Source organism: Engraulis encrasicolus, chromosome 4 (assembly GCF_034702125.1).
Source record: "Engraulis encrasicolus isolate BLACKSEA-1 chromosome 4, IST_EnEncr_1.0, whole genome shotgun sequence".
In the NCBI taxonomy this organism is placed as follows: Eukaryota; Metazoa; Chordata; class Actinopteri; order Clupeiformes; family Engraulidae; genus Engraulis; species Engraulis encrasicolus.
In genome coordinates, this window is record NC_085860.1 from 37,734,842 (window position 1) to 37,760,106 (window position 25,265).

General features: G+C 44.8%; 1 protein-coding gene across 1 annotated transcript; it reads left to right on the top strand.

Moving 5' to 3' along the window:
• The first annotated feature begins 57 nt into the window (after window positions 1-57).
• polg (polymerase (DNA directed), gamma) lies at window positions 58-23,557 on the top strand. The gene is made up of 23 exons (XM_063197360.1): window positions 58-801; window positions 1,098-1,293; window positions 2,877-3,044; window positions 3,736-3,882; window positions 4,445-4,524; window positions 5,391-5,573; window positions 6,861-7,012; window positions 7,549-7,672; window positions 8,139-8,363; window positions 9,707-9,812; window positions 11,103-11,183; window positions 11,674-11,790; window positions 12,256-12,416; window positions 13,011-13,064; window positions 13,929-14,046; window positions 14,928-15,063; window positions 16,955-17,061; window positions 17,666-17,805; window positions 19,725-19,847; window positions 20,191-20,359; window positions 20,895-21,103; window positions 21,977-22,137; window positions 22,925-23,557. Exons 1-23 carry the CDS (start codon window positions 227-229, stop codon window positions 22,987-22,989), a joined length of 3,597 nt encoding a protein of 1,198 aa, XP_063053430.1. The 5' UTR covers window positions 58-226; the 3' UTR covers window positions 22,990-23,557.
• The last annotated feature ends 1,708 nt before the right edge of the window (window positions 23,558-25,265 follow it).

A 25,265-nucleotide genomic window follows, 5' to 3' on the forward strand; every position in this document is an offset into this window, starting at 1 on the left:
GATGATGTCGCTAGTTAGCTAGACGTACGTGGGACCGAGAATCACTGTTGACATTTTCAACGCGTTTAGTCAGAAGTGTTGCGCTCATGCAAAATTACTTTTGAGGTTATTCTGGTGTCAGACGTTTTGGATATCATGGACATGTATTTTACGCACTTGCGCAAATCTCTCTGCGTAACGACGGAGTGTGTTTGATACCTACAGACAAAACACAGCGGGTAGAACTATGTTTAGGCTGCCCGTGTCCCTTCGCTGTGGAGCGCGATGGCATCGTGCGCTGAAGTTCAGGAGGCTGCGAAGTTCCTCTGCGGAGCCGCACGTGGAGCAGGTAAACAACTCTCCGCAGAGGAGAGTCAACCCGCTCAACATCCAGATGCTGTCGGTGAACCTGCACCAGCAGATATTCCGCGGCGCTGAGCCCGTATACGAAGAGGAGAACGTACAGCGAAGTATCGGGCATCTGGAGAGGCACGAGCTGTGGGGCAAGGAAGCGGCTCTGCTCCCCGATGTAGAGCTGGAGTTGCCGCACATGTACGGCGACAACATTGACGAACACTTTCGTATCTTGGCCCAGAAGCAGAGCTTGCCTTACCTGGAGGCGGCCAGCCTCCTGCAGCTCAGCCAGCTGCCGACCATGCCCCAGAGCTGGGCTTGGGAGGTGGGCTGGACCCGCTATGGCCCCGGCGGTGAGCACCACAGAGTGGACTTCCCCGATGAGAAGGCCCTGGTGTTTGATGTGGAGGTGTGTATGACTGAGGGCCAGTGTCCGACACTAGCAGTGGCTGTCTCCCCCTCCGCATGGTAAGTAATTGAGAAAAGATCCCCCCCCCCATGTTTTCAAGGCTTTGGGCCTAGTGCTTGTAACACACACACACACACACACACACACACACACACACACACACACACACACACACACACACACACACACACACACACACACACACACAGAAAGAATCTTAATCACCATGCTAGTGCAACAAAGTAAAAAAATGTCTGGTCGAGTGATTTTCTAATCACACACATGCAGACACTAGTGACATGACATGATGATTTACATGGCAGAGTGCCTGGCCTGTGTGTTGTGCTGTGTGCAGGTACTCGTGGTGCAGCAAGCGCCTGGTGGAGGAGCGCTTCAGCTGGTCTAGTGAGCTGTCCCTGTCCGACCTGATTCCCCTGGAGACCGGGGCTGGTGCCAGTCGACCGCCCCGGGGGGACTGGCAGGAGAGGCTGGTGGTGGGGCACAACGTCAGCTTCGACCGCTCCTACATCAAGGAGCAGTACCTTCTCAAGGTCAGTAGTAGCCTACCTACCTAGTTGAGGTCACAGGTGGTCATGCCACTGCTGTATCAATCACTGTGACAAGCAGAGCACAACAGAACATCGCAGAGCACCACAGAACGTCTCAGGACACTGCAGAATACTGCAGTGCACCAACACTAAGGTTTGACTAGTGAACACACTTCCGGTCTGTGAAGGGCGCAATTAAACAAAGTCCCTCGACTTGGCGGCCATCTTCATGACGCCTCTGCGTAGCTGTTTCGGACAGCTATTTCTCCGTATTTTTCAACTGCGCATGAGCAGCATTGGCTTGCTAGTTACACCCCCGTTCATTTCTATAGACATGTTTCTTGTCATATAGAGTGTCTCTTAATAAAGGGTCATTCGATGTCAATTCACACGCCTTCCCCACGTGACCCTCTCCAATTTACCTAATATCTCACATACAGGTACCTTTTGATGTCAATTGAAAGAATACCAAGTATTAGCACCCTACGTCTAACGGTTGCGGAGATGAAGCCCTCCAAAGTTGGGGTGCCATGCCCACCTTTCAAGTCTGTGAATTGCATACAAAATTTACAAGCAGATTCTGACACCTCTGGTTTTAGTTTGAAGGAAGATACAGGCCTAAAAATCACCATGGCCCCTCAATATGACCCTGATTACCAGATGATGTACTTGGGTGGGAGACGTGACTCCTTGTTTTTTTGTAACATTGGTTAAAAACCTACAAAACTGTTATTTTTCCTCTTAAAAACAAATGTCAGTGGGTGGGAGACGTGACGCCTTGTTTTTCCGTAACATTGGTTAAAAACCTACAAAACTGTTATTTTTCCTTTAAAAAACAAATGTCAATGAAGAAGATGTGGTACATTATGTTTCATATTAGTCTTAGATGAGAAGAAACATTTTTGTTAAGATTTATGTAAAGGTTTATATGTCAAATATCCTGCGGTGTGACTGTAACATTAATGAAACCTGGAATATAATATATATATAAATTACCCAACAACATTTTGAATAATGTATGAAGCATTTGGCATGATTGCATAAATATTAACTTTATATTAAGATATGTGAATGTGAAAAAAACTCAAGACAGTAATATTAACTACAAATTCAATTTCGTAACACAAATTGCGTCCTGTGGGGTGACATGTATGTCAATGTTTGTGAATGGGCAGCTGCAAGGCCAACTACAAGGGTCTTAAAGACTGGCTCCTAACCAGTCAGTACCTCAGTTATTGGAGAGTGCTGTGGAAGTTTATTGTGACTATTAACCTCTCAATATGTCTTCATATTGCAATGTTTCTGTCACACAATGCTTAGGTTCATTTTATGGTGTCCTGTGGCGTGACTGCTCTTATAGAAGGAAAAAAAGGTTTTTTTAATAAATGAAAACACGTATTACGATTAAACACAATATCATTATCAAGTTAGCATGAGCTCAGATGTCAGTCATGTATACAAAAGGATTAAAATGGCCATAATGCAGTGAATTTCCTGTGGTGTGACTTAATTTTCCTGCGGTGTGACATGCTTCCTGTCTGCATAGGATTCCAAGGTGTAATGTTGACTACTTCCTGTCTGCGTAGGGCTCCAAGATGCGCTTCCTGGACACCATGAGTCTCCACATGGCCATTTCGGGGCTGACGGGGTTCCAGCGCTCCCTCTGGATGGCCAACAGGTACGGCAAGCGAAGAGGGCTACAAGAGGTCAGAGAGCACATGAAGAAGATGGGCAGGCAGACAGAGGGAGTCAAGGTAAACTTCTTAATTCATGATATTACACACACACACACACACACACACACACACACACACACACACACACACACACACACACACACACACACACACACACACACACACACACACACACGATTGGACATTCTGAAGGCATAAGGCTGCACAATTACTTGATTGATTGATGATTTTGGCCGTCATGATTAAAAATCATGACCGTGACCATTATCGTGATTGCACAGAGAACAATATAGTGACCTGCCTTCGGGTTCCTTGATGCCAGAACATGTTGACAGGCTGGTATTTCTGGCCAAAAATCTGTAAGCCCACCATTGCCTTTTACATAATTATTACAATACAGTTTTCTTTAGTTCATTCTTTATATAATACAATCTTGGTTATATTTCATTTTGTGATTTCAAATAATATTTTGCATGAAATTCAGTTGTTTAGTAATCGTAATTAATAATCGCGAAACATAATCATAATCATGAAACATAATTTTTTCCATAATTTTGCGGCCCTATGAAGGCACCCATTTAAGTTAAAACAAAACACACACACACACACACACACACACACACACACACACACACACACACACACACACACACACACACACCTGTTGTAGTTAGAGTCCTTCTACTGTACGGTAAATCCCAGCGTAGTTGTCCAGTGCAGCTGACTCTGTTTATGCTTGTGAGTGTAGATCGGTTCGTGGGACTGGGTTGAGATCAGCAGTATCAACAACCTGGCGGACGTGCATGCGCTCTACGTGGGGGGGGAGGCGCTGAAGAAGGAGCCCAGAGAGATCTTCATCAAGGGCAGCATGGCAGACGTCAGGGAGAACTTTCAGGTAATCACCTCACGTATATTGCTCACTATTTATCACTTTGTAGCGGTACGTTTGATACTTTTGCGCTAACATGACCAACATCTTGGCCATTTCAAGACAGCCACACCCTTCTGGGAGACTTCAAAATGGTTTATAGAATTTTCAATGTTTGTTACTGTACTGTGCTGTGGATGTCCTGTCATATGGCTTATACAGTGTATAGCAGGGCTATTCAATTAGAATTTCATCAGGGCCACATTTCGAAACCAATAACTGCAGTCGGGCCACACATTTTCAGACATCACGACCACTGAAATGACACTTAAAATCAGTAGTCCACAAACACATTTTAAACATGTTCCTCTAACCTAAAACTTAACCACATTGAATGTGAATGTATAAGACAAGCAGAAGATTCACAAGCAATAATGTGTTGTACTGCAGTAACAAAACTGAAATGTATACTGCTTCAGTTGGGGGCCATGCCTGGGCCGCATGTGGACTGCATATGGGCCGCATGTGGCCCTCGGGCCTCCAATTGAATAGCCCTGGTGTATTGTATAATATCTTATGTATCTCTCAGGACCTGATGCAGTACTGTGCCATGGATGTCCTCGCTACACACGAGGTGTTTACTCAACAGCTGCCTCTCTTCATGGAAAGGTTGGGACTCTTATACACAACACACACGCACGCGTACACACACACACACACACACACACACACACATGCTTTGTCCTGTACACCGCTGTTGTCTCCAGATGGCTTCATGCGGTGATGTACCATTGGCATGCTGGAGGTGCCAAGATAGCCTAAGGGTCAATGGCGTCTTTTTGGACTCAGACGTCAGGTAGTACAACCGCATTAATTAACTAGTAATTGCTAATTAATGTACTGCAATGAATATGCTTCTTAGATAATCCACTAAAAAAAAATCATCCACATAATAGTGGCATTAGCTGTGGTTGCACCACCCTGACGTGCGCTACTACTAAAACATCATTGACCCTTATACAGTATACATGCGTACTGTAATGTATGTACATAAATCCTTGTTGTCAGGTGACCTCACCTTATGACGTTGGCTGACATGATGGAGATGACACCACATAGTGTAGATATTCATGATGGAGATGACACCACATAGTGTAGATATTCATGATGGAGATGACACCACATAGTGTAGATATTCATGATGGAAATTACACCACATAGTGTAGATATTCATGATGGAGATGACACCACATAGTGTAGATATTCATGATGGAGATGACACCACATAGTGTAGATATTCATGATGGAGATGACACCACATAGTGTAGATATTCATGATGGAGATGACACCACATAGTGTAGATATTCATGATGGAGATGACACCACATAGTGTAGATATTCATGATGGAAATGATACCATACAGTGTAGATACTGTACTGTATATAAATACTTGTCCTCTAGGTGTCCACACCCGGTGATGTTAGCCGGCATGCTGGAGATGACTCTATAATCTATATTGTGCTGTATATGCAGGTGTCCACACCCGGTGACGTTAGCCGGCATGCTGGAGATGGGTGTCAGCTACCTGCCGGTCAACCAGAGCTGGAGGCGTTACGTGGAGGAAGCTCAGGATACCTACGAGGAGCTGCAGAGGGAGATGAAGACCTCTCTCATGAGGCTGGCTGATGACGCATGCCAACTGCTGCAGGACGACAGGTGAGGAGAACACCTCATCGGATTAATATGGTCGGATTAATATGGTCTGGGGCCCCTAGGCTGCAGGTTGCTGGAGGCCCACTTAGATGGCTAATTTCGCAAACAAAATTACATAGCCAGCATCTGAATTCCAAGATAGGAATTAAGAATAACACATTTGCAGACAAATTTCTCAATACTGCTCTTGTCAAAATCCTACCCTCCACTTTCCCCACCCCCCTCTGGCCAATTCGGGGGTCAGTGGCAGGTGGGGGCCCCTAGGCTGCAGCCATATCTAGCCTGTGGTGGGGGCTCCTGGCAGATGGGGGCCCCTAGGCTGCAGCCATATCTAGCCTGTGCGTTAAACCCGGCCCTGGGGAGGAGGACAGGAGACAATAGTGGGACAGGAGAGGGGAAGACAGGGGAGTTTAGTCAGGGAATAGAAGAGTCTTTATTTGCCTCTTGAAGGTAGTTATAGGAGTTAAAGGGGATGGCTGTCGTTGTTGATCCATATGTTACTGAGTGGCAGAATGAACCACAACATTTTTTGCAGCTGGTGTTGGTATAATACTATTATAATACATTTTTTAAGCGTCTTTCGATGTACCCAAGGTCACTAAAAACTGATCAGAACAGCACGAATAAAACAAAAGCATCAATACTAGTGGTGTCAACAATAATCGATTCGGCGATGCAATGCAATGCGGGACATGGGCGATCCAATTTAATGCGGAAAGTTCCAGAATCGATGCGGCAAATTTTTTAAGTTTCAATTACGTCCGTTGATATTTCGGGAGCAAATGAATGTTAAATTAACTAAAAGAACTTCAAAGCATTGAAAACTGCAAGACTGATACAGAAAACAGCCAATGAATTGTTGCTCAGTATGTGAATACTTGTATTACCTCATCATGACTGATGAAACATTTGCTTTGCTTTCTGTAGAAATGTAATGCATTGCAATGCATTGTAGGATTGAATCGGATCGAATCGGATTGAATAGAATCGAATCGAATCGCTACCTCCCGAATTGGAATCAAATCGAATTGTGAGGGTAGTGCCAATGCACACCACTAATCAATACATTTATACATCAAATCAGAAATGGGAAAATAATAAAGAGAGAAGAAAAATAAAAAGAGTATTTTAATAGTTAACAAGTTTTTAAAAATAACTTCATAAAATAGATACAAATGAATGTATGTAAAATAGTATAGAAAATAAATACTGGTAAATAATTTAAAAAAATATAAAAAAATAACAAGCCTCTAAACGTGTGTGTATGTCTCTATCCTGGCGCCACGTCAGGTACAAGGAGGACCCCTGGCTTTGGGACCTGGACTGGGACATCCAGGAGTTTAAAGTGAAGAAGAGCGCTCCGAAGAAGAAGAAGAAGAAGACAGCTGCGGAGACGGAGGAGAGGAAGCCAGCCAGCATTGCTGCTGTGGATCTGGACAAGGGTAAAGAAGGAGAGGAGGACGCACGAGAGACAGCACAAAGATGATGATTTATTGTTGCTTGTTGTCAGGGAAACTGACAAGGGGGGACAAAGGGGTCAGTTACCCCCAGGCACAGGGAGATTGGGGGCCCATAATTGGGTCCTCATTACATTGAATGTGTTGGTTGGGGGGCCCCTTCAGAAGACTTTGTCCAGGGCCCAGCCAAAGCTATCAGCGGTCCTGCTTGTTGTTACTTGTAATAAATGCTAAGTCAGTGCAGAACAGGTCAGAAGTAAAATGCTAAAGATGATGATGATGGTGATTGCAAAGACTATAGTGATGAAGAGGATGATGATTATTGTTGTTATTAAAATGCTAATCTTGTGTGTGTGTGTGTGTGTGTGTGTGTGTGTGTGTGTGTGTGTGTGTGTGTGTGTGTGTGTGTGCTAATAACTGTGTGATTGTGTGTGTGCTGAATAATTACTGTATGTGTGTGTGTGTGTGTGTGTGTGTGTGTGTGTGTGTGTGTGTGTGTGTGCGCGTGTGATGTGTACCAGACCCCGGTCCGCCACCTGAGGAGGAGTTGGAGTGCGTTGAGCCCAGCAGGGCGGCGCTAGAGAGATTAAAGGAGACACTCACCTGTCTGCCCAAGAGGAGGCAGCACCTACCTGGACACCCCAGGTACACACACACACACACACACACACACACACACACACACACACACACACACACACACACACACACACACACACACACACACACACACAACCCAGATACACTCACACTCTCCCTCTCTCTCTCTTTCTCTCTCTCTCTCTCTCTCTCCTCTCTCTCTCTCTCTCTCTCTCTCTCTCTCTCTCTCTCTCTCTCTCTCTCTCTCTCTCACACACACACACACACACACACCTGTCTGCTCCACTTACTACTTGTTCTCTCCCCCAATTGGTACCATAAGCTGTGTGTGTGTGTGTGTGCGTGTGTGCATGTGCGTGTGTGTGTGCTCTCTGTTCTTTCCCCCAGTTGATACCATAAGGTGTGTGTGTGTGCGTGTGTGTGTGTGTGTGTGTGTGTGTGTGTGTGTGTGTGTGTGTGTGTGTGTGTGTGTGTGTGTGTGTGTGTGTGTGTTCTCTGCGCTCTCCCCCAGCTGGTACCGTAAGCTGTGTGTGCGTGTGTCTGAGGACGAGGCGTGGTGTCCCGGTGCCAGCCTCATCAGCCTGCAGATGCGCGTGACCCCCAAGCTGATGGGGCTGACGTGGGACGGCTTCCCCCTGCACTACAGCGACGTGCACGGCTGGGGCTACCTGGTGCCCGGACGCAGAGACAACCTCAACCACCAGGGGGAGGCAGAGGGACCCGTCTGCCCTCACTGGTGAGTTAGATATTCTGTACTGCAGCACCTTACGAAGGGCAAAGTGCAGCAATCATGCGCCAACTTTGAAACTAAGAAAAATGGCTTCAAAGCCTTGGTATTAGATTGGATTTTGAAGTTACTGCAAATTTGATATAGCAGCATCTCTAAATCGGGACACATTTGAACCGCTTTTGTCAGAAGACAAAGAACGTGTAATAAAGACTAGAGATGCACCGGATACTGATTTTTAGGATCCTGCCGGATACCGGATCCACTGCTTAAGATCCTGCCGGATCCGGAACCGGATACCGGATCCTACGAAAGGGTTGAAAGAAACACATAACCAACTCGCACACGTGGGCCCTTTTTATTACGTTGGCGCGAATTATTTTAAAAACTCATTGGCTTATTGCCACACTGCCTTCAACGGCCGCTTCCAAAGGGCTTTCACGCCATGCAGCAATTGGGGTTGACTGAAAGACTGACTGAAAAGCCTAGGCTACATAAAAAGTAGAGATGCTCCAGATCCTGATTTTTAGGTAACTGCCGGATACCGGATCCACTGCTTAAGATCTTGCCGGATCCGGATAGTCTGAAAAACCCTATTATCCTGCTGGATCCGGAACCGGATCTTGGATCCTGTACATCTCTAATAAAGACCATTTTAAGCCTAAATTCAATTTTGACAAAATATGTAGTTACTGCATTTCGCCTGTGTAGGGCAGTGTTCTGTAGGGTCCATACTTCACCAGGTTCCATGTGACGTCAGGTGAATAGCCCTTTGGGAGACCTTCGGTTAGGAGATCTTTAGGAGACTTTAGCTTGAGAAGAAATGGGCAGTCATGGGTAAGCGGTTAGGGCATCAGACTTGTAGCGCAAAGGTTGCAGGCTCGACTCCAGACCAGCCAGGTTGGTGGGGGAGTAATTAACCAGTGCTCTCCCCCATCCTCCTCCATGACAGAGGTACCCTGAGCATGGCACCCTCCTGCTGCACGGCTCCTTTGGGGCGCCATTGGAGGCTGCCCCCTTGCACGGTTGAGGCATTAATGCAATTTCATTGTGTGCAGTGTGCAGTGAATACTTGTGTGCTGTGGAGTGCTGTGTCACAATGACAATGGGAGTTGGAGTTTCCCAGTTGGGCTTTCACTTTCACCTCACTTAAATGGAGTTCACTTAGCGCTGTAGATGGCGGTAGATCACATCTTATACAGGCCGCCACCAGACGCCACAAAAACAGAAGAAGAAGGAGGAGGGGACAACACCCTCGTAGGAGACCAAACTTGATCACACTCCTTTGCATTTGGGTAGGCGGGGTTTGATTTATCTTACTCTATTAGAAGATCTTTGGTTTTATGTTGCAGGGCGCTGGAGGAGATCTATCGAGAGTACTGTGACCAGAAGGGCCGCGAGCAGCCGGAGTGTTTTGACACGCCCCCACATGATGACCTCATGGCAGTCTGGCAGACCGTAAGCATGCTGTCTTAAGCCTGGCTCACACTACGCGACTATCGGCCCGATTCTCAGCTGCAAACCCCTGTTACGACAATCTCTGGAACGTTACCCCCCAGGACCATCACAAGCGATTGTCGGGGAAGATTTCCTCGTCGTGTGCGATGTTCTAAGATAGAACTTTAGCAGCTCAAAAAGTCGCCGATCGCAAGTTGTAGAAATCAAACACTGTCTGATATTTGCGACTGGAAATAGAACGTTGGGCATTGTCTCGTTGGCTGCGAGCAGCGATAAGATGGACAGTTGCGATTCTCTTCTAGTGTGTGGTGCACCCCGATGTCAAAATCGGACACATAATCGCTAGTCGTGTAGTTTGAGCCTGGCCTTAATGTACAACCTACAGCAAAGGCTCCCAAACTTTACCATGACGAGGCCCCCCATATACTGCTAGATTCCAGCCAAGTCCCCCCTTACATGGGTTGTACTGAATTTTTGTTTTTCACAACCATAATTTGGGTATATGAGTCAGTGCAACAGTGGGATGCATAAAACAACATTGATAATGGTTCATAGTTAAAAATGTGTAAGGATGCGATAGATTAATACAGTTTTTCAGTAATGGGAATATTGTTTATCTTATTTTGGTGTCTGTTAGTTATTCAATTTATTCAGTTGTTTATTTAGTTTTGTTATACTTTTCTTGCCCACTTTCTGCGGACCCCTTACAACACCTCGCGTCCCTCCAGGGGTCCCCGCCCCCCCCACTTTGAAAACCACTGACCTACAGCAGCACATTGATGTATACTATCTTGGAACTTGAACATTCTAATTCAAAGTGAAGCAATCGCCCGGGGCGGGACAATAGGCTATTTTGCGGCAGAAGAAGGAAGTAGAGTGCTATTTCCCATTCATCTCTACAGCAGACTTGAAACAATGCATCTGGGTCAAAGACGTGCAAAATGAAATTGTCATTTAGTGTAACGGATACCTTCTGCTGACTGTAACTGCAAAAAACATGACTCTTTTTATTTTATTTTTTTCCAGTGAATTCATGAAAGCCTCGGCTGTCATCCATGTCATTTTTTTTACCGTTACAGTCAGCAGAAGGTATCCGTTACACTGAATGACAATGCCATTTTGCACGTCTTTGACCCATCTCCTTTAGAATTCTTGCCAAGTTTACCTTGTTTCGTTCAAACGGTAGTTTCCCTTCCTTTTCAAACAATCAAAATATTTTTTGGTAATTTAACAATGAAAAGCAGAGGTGGGCCATAATGTGTCTGTGTGTGTGTGTGTGTGTGTGAGCAGGCAGAGGAGTTGAGTGGTCTGGAGGACGTGGGAGAGGAGGAGACGTACAGCAGGGGAAGGTCAAAGGTCAAGTACTCTAAGGTGATGATGTCGCACACTCAGAATCCACATATCATGTTAAAGGGGCACAAGGTAGGATGACGTCGTTTGCGCGGTGCCCGTGGCATGCCTGTCTCAAAATCTACACCATAATGAAAAAATGCTGTTCAAATAAACTCGCTGTGAGACTGTTTTTCATCACGGACTGCCAGCAGTTAATACAGATCTGAATACGGTATGTAATGCGATGTTTTCAAATGAAAAGTGTTTCCCACGACACTCGTTCGGACCGTGCTGTCAAAAGTTGCACATGGGGTTTTCTGACAGCGGACCGTGGAAGTGGTCGTGAGAGCCATCGTTCACTTACTAATGACCCACATAAGCATCGGCTGACTCGGGGCCGTGATTAATTTAACTTTTAATCCTACCTGGAGCCCCTTTAACGTTGTCTCTTTGCAGTCCTACGCTTTCATGTTGATGTGTTGTTTTTGTGTTCCATGTTCCAGAGTGACGCTCTCTCTTCATATTTCAGGAGTCTAATCACCCTGACGGTCCCCCAGAGGAGAGCCAGTGTCCTTATCACCATGGAAACGGTCCATATAACGACGTCAACATTCCCGGCTGCTGGTTTTTCAAACTGCCTCACAAGGTGCTGTACTATTATAATAATAGATACCAGTATATGCATGTATAATAATAAATATACATTTCAATAATTCATATGAAAAACCCTCTAAGTGCCCTTGCGATAAGTTTACAAAAACAGTCATTTCTATACATGTAGTAAACTTCAAAAATCAGTCCATTTAATTTTGTTTGGGCTTTACTTGCTGTACTTGAAAATAACTTTGAATTGGTTTTTATTTGAGTTACTTGCGATAATGCTATTTAAAAATTACATGTTACAGATTTTTGTTATGGCTTTTGGAGGGGTTTGCATCTGAATTCATTTATATCTTTAACATTTCTATATAGAAGGATGGCAATGAATAATGTTTCCAACCCATTATAATAATAAATATATCTATATATTATAATATATTTATACAGTATTTCATGATTTAATAATAATAATATACTGTATTGTATCGTGTTTCTGTTTGTCCTATATTAGGATGGCAATGATAACAACGTGGGCAGCCCCTTCTCCAAAGACTTCCTGAGCAAGATGGAGGACGGCACGCTGCAGGCGGGCAGAGGGGGCACCAACGCCACGCGGGCGCTCGAGATCAACAAGATGATGTCATTCTGGAGGAACGCACAGGGCCGTGTCAGGTGACCCTTTCATATGACTTCATAAATATGCCATCATCAACTGCCTCAGATGACCATTACTGTGACTCAATAAATGCATGCATATACTGTCCTCAACCATGTCAGGTGACAAGATCCACTACTGGGAAATATACAGCAAGTCGATTACGCATGCTGCTAGAACTATAACTGGTCAGTGCTCTAGCCAATAACAAAGCACTGACTCTGTTGTGACTGTGTCAACTGTCCCTTGACATCTCTCTCTCTCTCTCTCTCTCTCTCTCTCTCTCTCTCTCTCTGTCTCTCTCTGTCTCTCTCTCTCTCCCACTCTCTTCCTTTCTCTCTCTCTCTCTCCCAATTTCTTTCTCTCTCTCTCTCTCTCTCTCTCTCTCTCTCTCTCTCTCTCTCTCTCTCTCTCTCTCTCTCTCTCTCTCTCTCTCTCTCTCTCTCTTTCTCTCTCTGTCTCTCTCTCTCTCTCTCTCTCTCTCTCTCTCTCTCTCTCTCTCTCTCTCTCCCACTCTCTTCCTTTCTCTCTCTCTCTCTCTCTCTCTCTCTCTCTCTCTCTCTCTCTCTCTCTCTCTCTCTCTCTCTCTCTCTCTCTCTCTCTCTCTCTAGTTCCCAGAAGGTGGTGTGGCTGAGGAAGGGGGAGCTGCCCCGCACTGTTAGCAGGTCGGCACTCTGCTCATATGAAAGTGAAAGTAAAAGTGAAAGCCCACTTGGGGAACTGCCATTGTCATTGTGACACAGCTCTCCACAGCACTCAGTGCTCACTGCACACAACAAAATTGCATTTATGGCCCTCTCCTGCAAGGGGGCAGACGTAAACGGCGCCTCGAGGGAGCAGTGTGGCGGGACAGTACCATGCTCAGGGTACCTTAGTCATGGAGGAGGATGGGCGAGAATCGAACCGGCAATCTGTGGGCCACAAGTCTGACTCCCTAACCGCTTACCCATGACTGTCCATAAAGCCAAACTGTGACTTTTTTCCGTGATCTAAGCAGCCAGCTGTTTTAGAGCCACTGGGTAATCTGTCACCACATAGGCAGATCACACCCTTACCGGGCCATCTTGCCTCATCATAATGTTGATAACATTAATAATATCAATGATGATGACAATAATCCTAATGTGGCCTAATGGCCTAATGGTTAGAGAGGTGGTCTTACATCTAGAGGGTTGCCGGTTCGAATCCCACCCCTATCTTTCCCTCCATTCTTGGCTGAAGTGCCCTTGAGCAAGGCACCTAACCCCACATTGCTCCAGGGTCTGTAACCAACACCCTGTAAAAGCTGTACGTTGCTTTGGATAAAAGTGTCAGCTAAGTGTAATGCCATAATGCCATATTACTCCCTTATGGGTCTATCTCGCCTCATGATATTGATTATTTAATAATAAATAATAATTCAACAAGTAAATAATGAATTGTTTTAATAAGTAAATAATTAACCAACAATTGAATAAGTTAGTAATTAACATGAATAGTAACAATGATGATGATGACAATAATAGCAATGTAATTCTCTTGTTTTGTAGACATACAGACTATGATGAGGAGGGCCAGTACGGCGCCATCTTGCCTCAGGTGGTTACCGCGGGAACAGTGACGCGCCGAGCTGTGGAGCCAACATGGCTGACCGCCAGCAACGCCAGGGTAACTTGCGTAGTTAGCCTTTAAACCCACATACTGTATTGTACCCATTGCCAGGGTAACCTGGTGGGGACTGAAGGGAGTGTGTCTGTGTGTGTGTGTTTGTTTCTGTGTGTGTGTGTGTGTGTGTGTGTGTGTGTGTGTGTGTGTGTGTGTGTGTGTGTGTGTGTGTGTGTGTGTGTGTGTGTGTGTGTGTGTGTGTGTGTGTGTGTGTGTGTGTGTGTAGCGTGATCGTGTGGGTAGTGAGCTGATTGCCATGGTATAGGCAAAGATTCTCTATTCTTCTGCATTTAAACCGTCTCTGGTATAGCTACGTGTATTTGATTTTGTATGTGTGTGTGTGTGTGTGTGTGTGTGTGTGGCGTGATCGTGTGGGTAGTGAGCTGAAGGCCATGGTGTAGGTACGTGTATTTGATTTTGTGTGTGTGTGTGTGTGTGTGTGTGTGTGTGTGTGTGTGTGCGTGTGTGTGTGTGTGTGTGTGTGTGTGTGTGTGTGTGTAGCGTGACCGTGTGGGTAGTGACCTGAAGGCCATGGTGTAGGTACATGTATTTGATTTTGTGTGTGTGTGTGTGTGTGTGTGTGTATGTGTGTGTGTGTGTGTGTGTGTGTATGTGTGTGTGTGTGTGTGTGTGTAGCGTGATCGTGTGGGTAGTGAGTTGAAGGCGATGGTGCAGGTACGTGTATTTGATTGTGTGTGTGTGTGTGTGTGTGTGTGTGTGTGTGTGTGTGTGTGTGTGTGTGTGTGTGTGTGTGTAGCGTGATCGTGTGGGTAGTGAGCTGATGGCCATGGTGTAGGTACGTGTATTTGATTGTGTGTGTGTGTGTGTGTGTGTGTGTGTGTGTGTGTGTGTGTGTGTGTGTGTGTGTGTGTGTGTGTGTGTAGCGTGATCGTGTGGGTAGTGAGTTGAAGGCCATGGTGCAGGTGCCTCCTGGGTATCACCTGGTCGGGGCTGACGTGGACTCTCAGGAGCTCTGGATCGCCGCTGTACTGGGGGAGGCACACTTCGCTAACATGCACGGTCAGATATGAATTATTATTAAATATGTAACATTACTATTACTATTATTACTATTATTATTATTATTATTACTGGTCAGTTATGAATTTAGTAAGGGATAATTGATGACACGGTGTGCGTATAACAGGAAAAATAATGCACACCTAGGTGGTGATGCGGCCACGACTGTTATACGCACACCGTGAAGTCAATTATCCCGCTTAAACCACGGTTGCACACTGTCTGAAATTTATTTGAGGAATTATTTTGATGCTTTAATGGCTAAAACAAAGGTTTTCTGTATAACTACTTCCTTCCGCCACAAGAAGGTTCTTTTCATAACTTTCTGGCGAACTGCCGTTGCTAATTCTAAATTGAAGGTTGCTATGACCAAGACACCGTTGATAGTTCTATCGCATTCGGTTGTCAAGTCAAGAGCCAGTCGTTAATTCTATCGCATTTGGTTGTCAAGTCAGTCACCTCAATGTTCTACCCATCCGATATATGGGCGCGTCTGACTTGCCCACTAGATTATGCTACAGTTGGCATGATTCCTACAAATGTACAGATCTCAATAGATTAAAAAAATACCCTGCGCATCTTGGCGACATTCTAAATGCCTCGCCTCGCCATTAACTTCATTAAAACAGGCACCTCGTCAATCTGCTCTCATCTCATAGGAAACTCCCTTTGATTTAATTTCACTGCGTTCCCATAGTTATTGATCCGAAAATAGCCCATACTTTTCACAAGTTACGCTACTCTCTCAACTAATAAACGCTACAACCACAGGAAACCTCTCCTCTCGTGGGGAAGAAACGCCCACGTGAAACGGGCGTCCCTTACTTTGCGCAGGGAATCTCTCTCTCTCTCTCTCTCTCTCTCTCTCTCTCTCTCTCTCTCTCTCTCTCTCTCTCGCTATCACAAAGTTGACAGAGTGATGGTCAGTTGGGAGAAATAAACATGTTTGAAATGTGATTAGGCCTACTAAGATTTGCTCCAGATTCACCATACATTGCTGGTGTTTCCAGACGCGCGATGCGACATGTGTCAATTCAGCGCGTAATGCTTGCAACTTTTTTGTGTGTAATTTATGAACGTGCGTGCCTTGGCGCATTGATACACTGGAGTTATGCGGTCAGAAAAGTGACCTAATAGTGGGACTACTTCAGGTGTGCATATATAGACAGTTAATCAACACCCAATTTAGTGCGTCACAATGGGAGATTCCAGACTGCCGTGGTATAACATTAAATATGTACTATTACTATTATTATTATTACTATTATTGGTATGGGAGAGGCACACTTCGCTAACATGCATTGTCAGATATGAATTATTATTAAATATGTACTATTACTTACGCTAACATGCACGGTCTGATATGAATTATGATTAAATATGTAACATTACTATTATTATTATTACTATTATTATTATTATTATTATTATTATTATTATTATTATTATTATTGCTATTGCTACTACTACTACTACTGTATTATCTTTGCTAACATGCATGGTCAGATATGAATTATCATTAAATATGTACTATTACCATTATTATTATTACTATTATTGGTATGGGAGAGGCACACTTCGCTAACATGCACAGTCAGATATTAATTATTATTAAATATGTACTATTACTTACGCTAACATGCACAGTCAGATATTAATTATTATTAAATATGTACTGTTACTATTATTATTATTTTGGGAGAGGCACACTTCGCCAACATGCGAGGTCAGATACACCGATGGTGTTTACGGAATGTTGGTGTCGAATCACGGCGTTCTAAACCATTTTTTGATGTTTTTTTGTAAAGTTACACCATATTATGTGATAGGGTCACTGAAACGTGTGTGTGTGTGTGTGTGTGTGTGTGTGTGTGTGTGTGTGTGTGTGTAGGCTGTACAGCGTTTGGCTGGATGACCCTGCAAGGGAAGAAGAGTGCAGGAACTGACCTACACAGCCGCACAGCAGAGACGGTCGGCATCAGCAGGGAACACGCCAAGGTACACACACACACAAACACCATACACACCATACACAACTCACACACACACACACACACACACACACACACACTAAGGTCACCATTCACAACTAACACACACACACACACTAAGGTCACCATACACAACTAACACACACACTCACACACACTAAGGTCACCATACACAACTAACACACACACACACACACACACACACACACACTAAGGTCACCATACACAACTAACACACACACACACACACCAAGGTCACCATACACAACTAACACACACTCACACTCACATTCACACACACACACACACACACACACACACACACACACACACACACACTAAGGTCACCATACACAACTAACACACACACACACACACACACACACACACACACACACACACACACACACACACACACACACACACACACACACACACACAGTGGGCATCAGCAGAGAACATGCCAAGGTACACACACACACAGCAGAGGCAGTAGGCAATAGTGTGTGGGTGTGCGTATGTGTGTGTGTCATGTCTGTTAAGGTATTTAAGTACGGCCATATTTGTGTGTGTGCGTGTGTGTGTGCGTGCATGCGTGCGTGTGTTTTCAGGTGTTTAACTACGGTCGTATCTATGGGGCTGGGCAGCCCTTTGCCGAGCGACTGCTGATGCAGTTTAACCATCGACTGAGTCAGCAGGATGCGGCCAGCAAGGCACGACGCATGTACGCCCTCACCAAGGGACTACGCCGGTATGTAGACACACACATATGGGTGGGAGACGTGACGCCTTGTTTTTTCGTAACATTGGTTAAAAACCTACAAAACTGTTATTTTTCCTTTAAAAAACAAATGCCAATGAAAGAAGATGTGGTACATTATGTTTCATATTAGTCTTAGATGAGAAGAAACATTTTTGTTAAGATTTATGTAAAGGTTTATATGACAAATATCCTGCGGTGTGACTGTAACATAAATGAAACCTGGAATATAATATATATATAAATTAACCAACAACATTTTGAATAATGTATGAAGCATTTGGCATGATTGCATAAATATTAACTTTATATTAAGATATGTGAATGTGAAAAAAACTCAAGACAGTAATATTAAATACAAGTTCAATTTCGTAACACAAATTGCGTCCTGTGCGGTGACATGTATGTCAATGTTTGTGAATGGGCAGCTGCAAGGCCAACTACAAGGGTCTTAAAGACTGGCTCCTAACCAGTCAGTACCTCAGTTATTGGAGAGTGCTGTGGAAGTTTAAGGTGACTCTTAACCTCTTAATATGTCTTCATATTGCAATCTTTCTGTCACACAATGCCTAGGTTCATTTTATGGTGTCCTGTGGTGTGACTGCACTTATAGGAGGAAAAAAAGTTTTTTATGAATGAAAACACATTAAACACAATATCATTATCAATTTAGCATGAGCTCATGTCAGTCATGTGTACAAAAGGATTAAAATGGCCATAATGCAGTGAATTCCCTGTGGTGTGACTCCATTTTCCTGCGGTGTGACATGCCTATGCAATGTGTTGATGCAGGACACATTTTCCCAAAAATGGCAAAAATAAGGTGAAATTCCACAGACCACTAAGTGCTTTATTTATTTTTTTATCCATCATTTTTTTCAGGAATTTGATAATATTTTTTTTTTTTTTGCGTTACGCCCTTAAACGTCAACCACCTATATACACGTAGACTGACAAAAGGACTAGGCAAGTATGTAAACACTAACTTACTAAAGGAAAACGCAGGTAGGTATTGTAGTTCTTACAATAGCTGGCGCCCCGGGCCCCTAATTGCCTCCTTGACCCCCGCTGAACCCCCAGGGCACCGCAGCCATGGAGTGTGGTAGGGACGGCAAGGGTGGGATATGAACCTACAACCCTCCAATCTAAAGTCCATCTCCTGAACCACTAGCCCATGTCTGCCTCCATGTTTAGTACTAGTGTCACCAGGTGTTAATGAACACGTGTGTGTGTGTGTGTGTGTGTGTGTGTGTGTGTGTGTGTGTGTGTGTGTGTGTGTGTGTGTGTGTGTGTGTGTGTGTGTGTGTGTGTGTGTGTGTGTGTGTGTGTGTGCGTGGCAGGGCTTGACACTGGCACCTGCCAGCTAGCCAAATGCTAGTAAAACTTGGCTGTGACTGGTAATCATTTTAGAGTCACTAGCCAAATTGGCAGGTAGCTTATATTCTATGGTATGGCTATTGACACTGAATAGAGTACCTGTATATGCCAGTGGGTATGGCATCAGAATAGCCTATATTCTGCACTTTGCCTCTTGTGTATTCATTGTTGGAATTTAAGTTCAAGACAAAGGTCTCTTATGAGGCTAGATGTACAGTGTCATAATGAAGAAACAATATCAAATTTGTGGCTAGTAGAATAGCTGAATGGCTAGTGACTCGGGAAAACCACTAGCCACAATGGCCAACAAGCCAAAAAGTTAATGTCAAGCCCTGGTGTGTGGGTGTGTCTGTGTTGTCCTAGTGTTCCCAGGTGTTAATAACCGTGTGTGTGTGTGTGTGTGTGTGTGTGTGTGTGTGTGTGTGTCTGTGTGTGTGTTGTCCTAGTGTTCCCAGGTGTTAATAACCGTATGTGTGTGTGTGTGTGCGTGTGCATGCGTGCATGTCTTGTGTGTCTTGTCCCTGTGTCCCTAGGTGCCACCTTAACGAGGAGGGGGAGTGGCTAGTGCAGAAGCTGGGGGTGGAGCCTGAGAGGGATCAGGACGGCAGCATCTCCATGCAGGACGTCTGGAAGATACAACGCCTGGCCAATCAGGGGTGAGATGTACACAACAGATATCCAATCAGCAGTGAGGTCAGGGGTAACGGAACTCCGGGATAAGGGAACTCCGGGGTGAGGGAACTCAGTGCTGAGGGACCTCAGGGCTAAGTGATCTGGAGTCGGGACCTCTGGAGGATGAAAGGCCTGGCCATGCAGAGAGGAAACCACCAGGGTTAGGGGAGAGAGAGCCATCACTGTGTCCTTGGCCTTGGATCACCAGCTGTGTGTGTATACGTGTGTGTGTGTGTGTGTGTGTGTGTGTGTGTGTGTGTGTGTGTGTGTGTGTGTGTGTGTGTGTGTGTGTGTGTGTGTGTGTGTGTGTGTGTGTGTGTGTCACAGGTCTCGTCGGCGTAAGTGGTCCATCGTGGATCGGCGTGTGTGGGCAGGCGGTACGGAGTCGGAGATGTTTAACAAGCTGGAGAGTATTGCCCACTCGCCGCAGCCGGCCACGCCTGTACTGGGCTGCCGAATCTCAAGAGCACTGGAGCCCAGCGCAGTGGGAGACGAGGTGAGGATGCACACACACACATACACGCGCACACACACCAAGCCGCACGCACACACTCCTTACACACACACACACACACACACACACACACACACACACACACACACACACACACACACACACACACACACACACACACACACACACACACACACACACACTCACTCCTTACACACACACACACCACTCTTACTCATCAGTCAGTCCATTATTTGTGTTTGTGTGTGTGTGTGTGTGTGTGTGCGCGCGCGCGCGCGCGCGCCCGCGCTAGTTCATCACAAGACAAGTCATTGTATATTGTTGTATACTGTTATCCTTTTCTGTGTGTGTGTGTGTGTGTGTGTGTGTTAGTTCATCACAAGTCCAGTATAGTGTTTTCTGAACTGCTATCCTTTTCTGTGTGTGTGTGCGTTCGCGCGTGTGTGTTAGTTCATCACGAGTCATCAGTATAGTGTTCTCTTAAATGCTCTCTGTGTGTGTGTGTGCGTGTGTGTGTGTGTGTGTGTGTGTGTGTGTGCGTGTGTGTGTGTGTTAGTTCATCACGAGCCGTGTGAACTGGGTGGTGCAGAGCTCCGCGGTGGACTACCTTCACCTGCTGCTGGTCGCTATGCGCTGGCTGATGGAGGAGCACGACGTCGACGGCCGATTCTGCATCAGCATCCACGACGAGGTGCGCTACCTGGTGACCAGCGGCGACCGCTACAGGGCCGCGCTCGCCTTGCAGATCAGCAACCTACTGACCAGGTGAGATGCCCTATCACTGCTACTGTTACCATGGTTACTATTTGACGAGGTGCCTTACTTGGTTACTCTGGAGTGAGAGATAAGGGGTGAGAGATCAGAAGTCAGGACGGTAACACTTTAGAATAACTACCCAAGAAAGCTTTATAAACACTTTATTAACATTTAATAATAATGAACATATCACAAAGCATTTACAAATGTTTGTAAATGAGTAAGAATCAAACTACGACTGCACAGTGAGTGTCATGTGGTTTCTTGCCTTCTGGTCTTTGGAGGAGAAACTTCCAGGACTGTGTTAACATTGTATTTCTTGCTCATTTATAAACATTTGTTAACTTTTTGTTGATAATTAGTTCATTATTTATAAAGTGTTTATAAAGCTGTTTATAGGTAGTTATTCTAAAGTGTTACAGTCAGGACCAGCGGTGACCGCTAACCAACCTGCTCAAGTCTAAGGGAAAAAAAAGATTGGTTCGGTTGGTTGTTAGGTTAGATCAGTGTTTCTCAAAGTGGGGCGCAAGCAAGATTTTGGGTTTTTTCCCTCAAGGAAATGTTTTCCTGTCTCCCCAATAAGCAATACATTTTAAGCCCTCACCAACATTCTATTCTAAAATTAATTGTCCTGAATTTGAAAAGCATAGGAAATGAACGTTGATTCTGCGCAGCGCAGCGATCGTAAAATCAGTTGGTTGGGGGGACTTGGAAGCATTCAGACCCACCGAAGGAGGGAATGATGGGAAAAGTTTGAGAACCAATGGGTTAGATCATGGGTCGATGTTTTTTTTGTTTTTTTTTCAGTCTGTCATCTCTGCAGGTGCATACTTTCTAATAAGTTGTTATCTCTGTATACTGCTGTCATATTTGTCTCTGCAGGTCCATGTTTGCGTATCAGCTGCGTCTGCAGGACCTGCCCCAGTCGGTGGCCTTCTTCAGCGCGGTGGACGTGGACCAGTGTCTTCGTAAGGAGGTCACCATGGACTGCGTGACGCCCTCCAACCCCACAGGGCTCCAGCGCAGATACAGCATCCCCCAAGGTGAGCAGCAACGCACCACCAACACAGACTGGCATCATGAAAAGGCATCTTATTTCATGTTAGCGTATTCTGCGTGTTGGTGAGAACGCATTTTTGTGTACAAACACGTGATCAAACGGTTCAAAGTGGCATGTTATTTTTACATATTGTCAAGATGCCATGTTGACCAACAACACGGCCTCTATTCTCACGTCAATTCTTCCGCTCACGTAATAGGGGCAAAAGATTACCCTGGACACTGAATGGAGGGAGCCATTGCTTTCAAACTCAAGCAGTGTTTCCTAACTCGTGGGTCGGAACACAAAAGTGTGTCGCACGACCCAAAAGTGGCGGAGCTGCGGTGTAAAAACATATTAATTCACCCTTTTATTGTCTGTCACGAAATTAAAACAAGATGTGATATTCAATAAATGACTGTGAAGTTGAAGAGAGAGTGAGTGAAACATGGTTTAAACTCATTTCCACTAGTTGATAGACATGCTGTATGGCAGCATAAAATGCAAATGCTGATGCACATTATCAAATGCTTAGATATATATTTGATGATTATTTGACGATTTCGAGGACACGACAAAATGTACACAACAATGTACAGACCATGGAAAATTGTGGGTCCCAAGACGGTTTCACAGATGACAATTTTCAGTTATTTACAAGGCAAAAAAAGGTTTGAAACTCTGCTTTGCGTAATAATTTGGAAGAGGCCATTGCATGTTTTTTTTTAATACTGTTATCATTGGAAGGTCATCATTGGATGGTAATGCAGTGCTGACACTCCTGTCTGCAGGTGAAGCGCTGGATATCTACCAGATTATGGAGATCACCAAGGGCTCTCTGGAGAAGAACAGATAGCAGGAGGAGGAGAGAAAAGAGAAGAACAGAGAGCAGGAGTAAGAGAGAAAAGGAAAAGACGACTCCACACCTCCACCATCATCACACCTTCCTCTTCTTCTTCCGGGGCTCCTGAGTCTGCTGCTCCTGGCTCTGGGACTGAAAGAAAGACAAGGATGAGAACGAGCCATTTAATGGGTTTGGCTTTTGGACATTGCCATGGGTTTGACTTTTGGACAGTGCCGGTAACAGACTTCGAGAGGATAATTACTGCCCATTTGCTGGTGTCTTGTAGACCGGAGGTTCCCAACCTACTGCAACTTGGGGCCCACTCTGACCTAGTAAATAATAGTGGCACAGACTCGCAGAATGGAGACAGACAGGACTAAAGGCAAATTAGAATATACTGTATCTGACGTTTGCTGCTCGATGGGTGCTCAACGGTTCTAAATGTAGACTATATTTTGCTTTACATCTACAAGACAAAAAAAGAAAAGTAAATTGTGGGCGGCTGCTTATGTCGTGTTATTACAGTGGCAGCATTAAAGGCTATCATCTTCAGTGAAGAAAACTTACTGTAGCCAATTCACCCTTGTCTCTCTTTCTCTTATTTCTTTGCTGGTGATTGTGTGTGTGTGTGTGTGTGTGTGTGTGTGTGTGTGTGTGTGTGTGTGTGTGTGTGTGTGTGTGTGTGTGTGTGTGTGTGTGTGTGTGTGTGTGTGTGTGATGAGTATATAGTTTTTAATGAGCAGCAGAAGTGTGTGCATGTGCACTGCTCACCCGTTACTGATTGCCTCATGGCTGCCCAATGTGGAGTTATTGTGATGTGCAGTGGACAAGAGTCACCATTAGAGGGCAGCAGAGTTACAGGGTTTATAGCTGCTTTGTGATGACCCCTGACTGCCAGAGGGAGGCGCTGTGAGTGTGCTAGCGTAGTCCACTCCTCTATGATCGAGGGAAATGACTTCATTACAGTGTGTTGGCGTACTGAAATAACGTATAAAGTGTGGTGATTAAGTTCACTTGTCTTGCTCCATCACCTCTCAGTGGTTTACTGTGCTGTTGAGCTACTAGGTCACTGATTCTCAAACTGGTGGCCAAGGTATTCCAAGTGGGCCTTGACATTGTTTTCTATAGTATGAAAATAATATCTTTGTGCATGTTGACGTCGTATTTATTGTAGTTGTGTTGTTTATTGGAACAGAGAACATTTCAAGTTTGGGATCCCCTGCACTAGGCGGTTTCTATTCTATTTCTATTCTATTCTAGAGTGTATACATGGACCATCTGATCGGACTACACCACCTCTTCTAGTCCGATTAGAATTCTGATCCGATCAAAGAAATCTAGTCCGATCGGGCCGTATACAAGGGAATTCCTGATCGGATTAGAAAAATATCCCTATTCTAATCGGATCAGAAGTGCCCATGTATACATACATACATACAGGTGAGGTGCTGCAGTGAGGGCTGCTTATGGCACAGCCCTTATAGAACAGCCTTGCCACTTGCTATTAAGCCCCATTGTACCAGTTGTTTGTATTAGTTCTATGGTTTTTGTCTGTTTTTGTTTGGTCTCCTCAACAAAGCTCAGATTTGAATGTCGTTCTGGAGACTTTTATAAGGGTTTCACTCAACAGTTTAATAAAAAAACACATTATGTCCGTTTGATTTTTTACAGGAGGAGTTTTTGGTGCTCACTACTCGCTAGCTTTTTACTAAGGATGTGACGTCATAGACACTTAAAATCACTTTTAAAGCATATGCGTGGCTCAAAAAATCTAACTCAACCGTGGGTATTTTCTATATATAGTCTTTTGAAAGCAATATCCGAATTACACGAGGACAAATCATGTAATGAGATAAAGGCACCATGAGGGATTTTGCGCCATAGGACTCCATAGGATTCATTCTGGTCTCCGGGCCGCCACGTGGATAAGGGTGGAACTGCAACTACAGCTCTGAATCTGCCATAGAACTAATACAAACCTGCCTCGTTTCGGAAACCGGAAATACACAGTGAAACCAACCAGTGGCGTATCTAGACTTCCTAAAGAATCTATACTTATGGTACCTTATGGTAGCTTATGGTACCTAGGTCAGAGGTCAGGGTTCTTATCAACTTGATATGTATACGATGTCACAGAAAACCCAAAATGTCTCCTCTACTACTCTGTTGAAACAGTTATTACAAAACCTTAATTAGTCTCCTATTCAGTACCAGGGGTGGAGTAGGTACAGTTTTACAGACGTGAATGGAGTAGTGTTGCGATGTTTGGGAGCGAATTGATTCTCTTG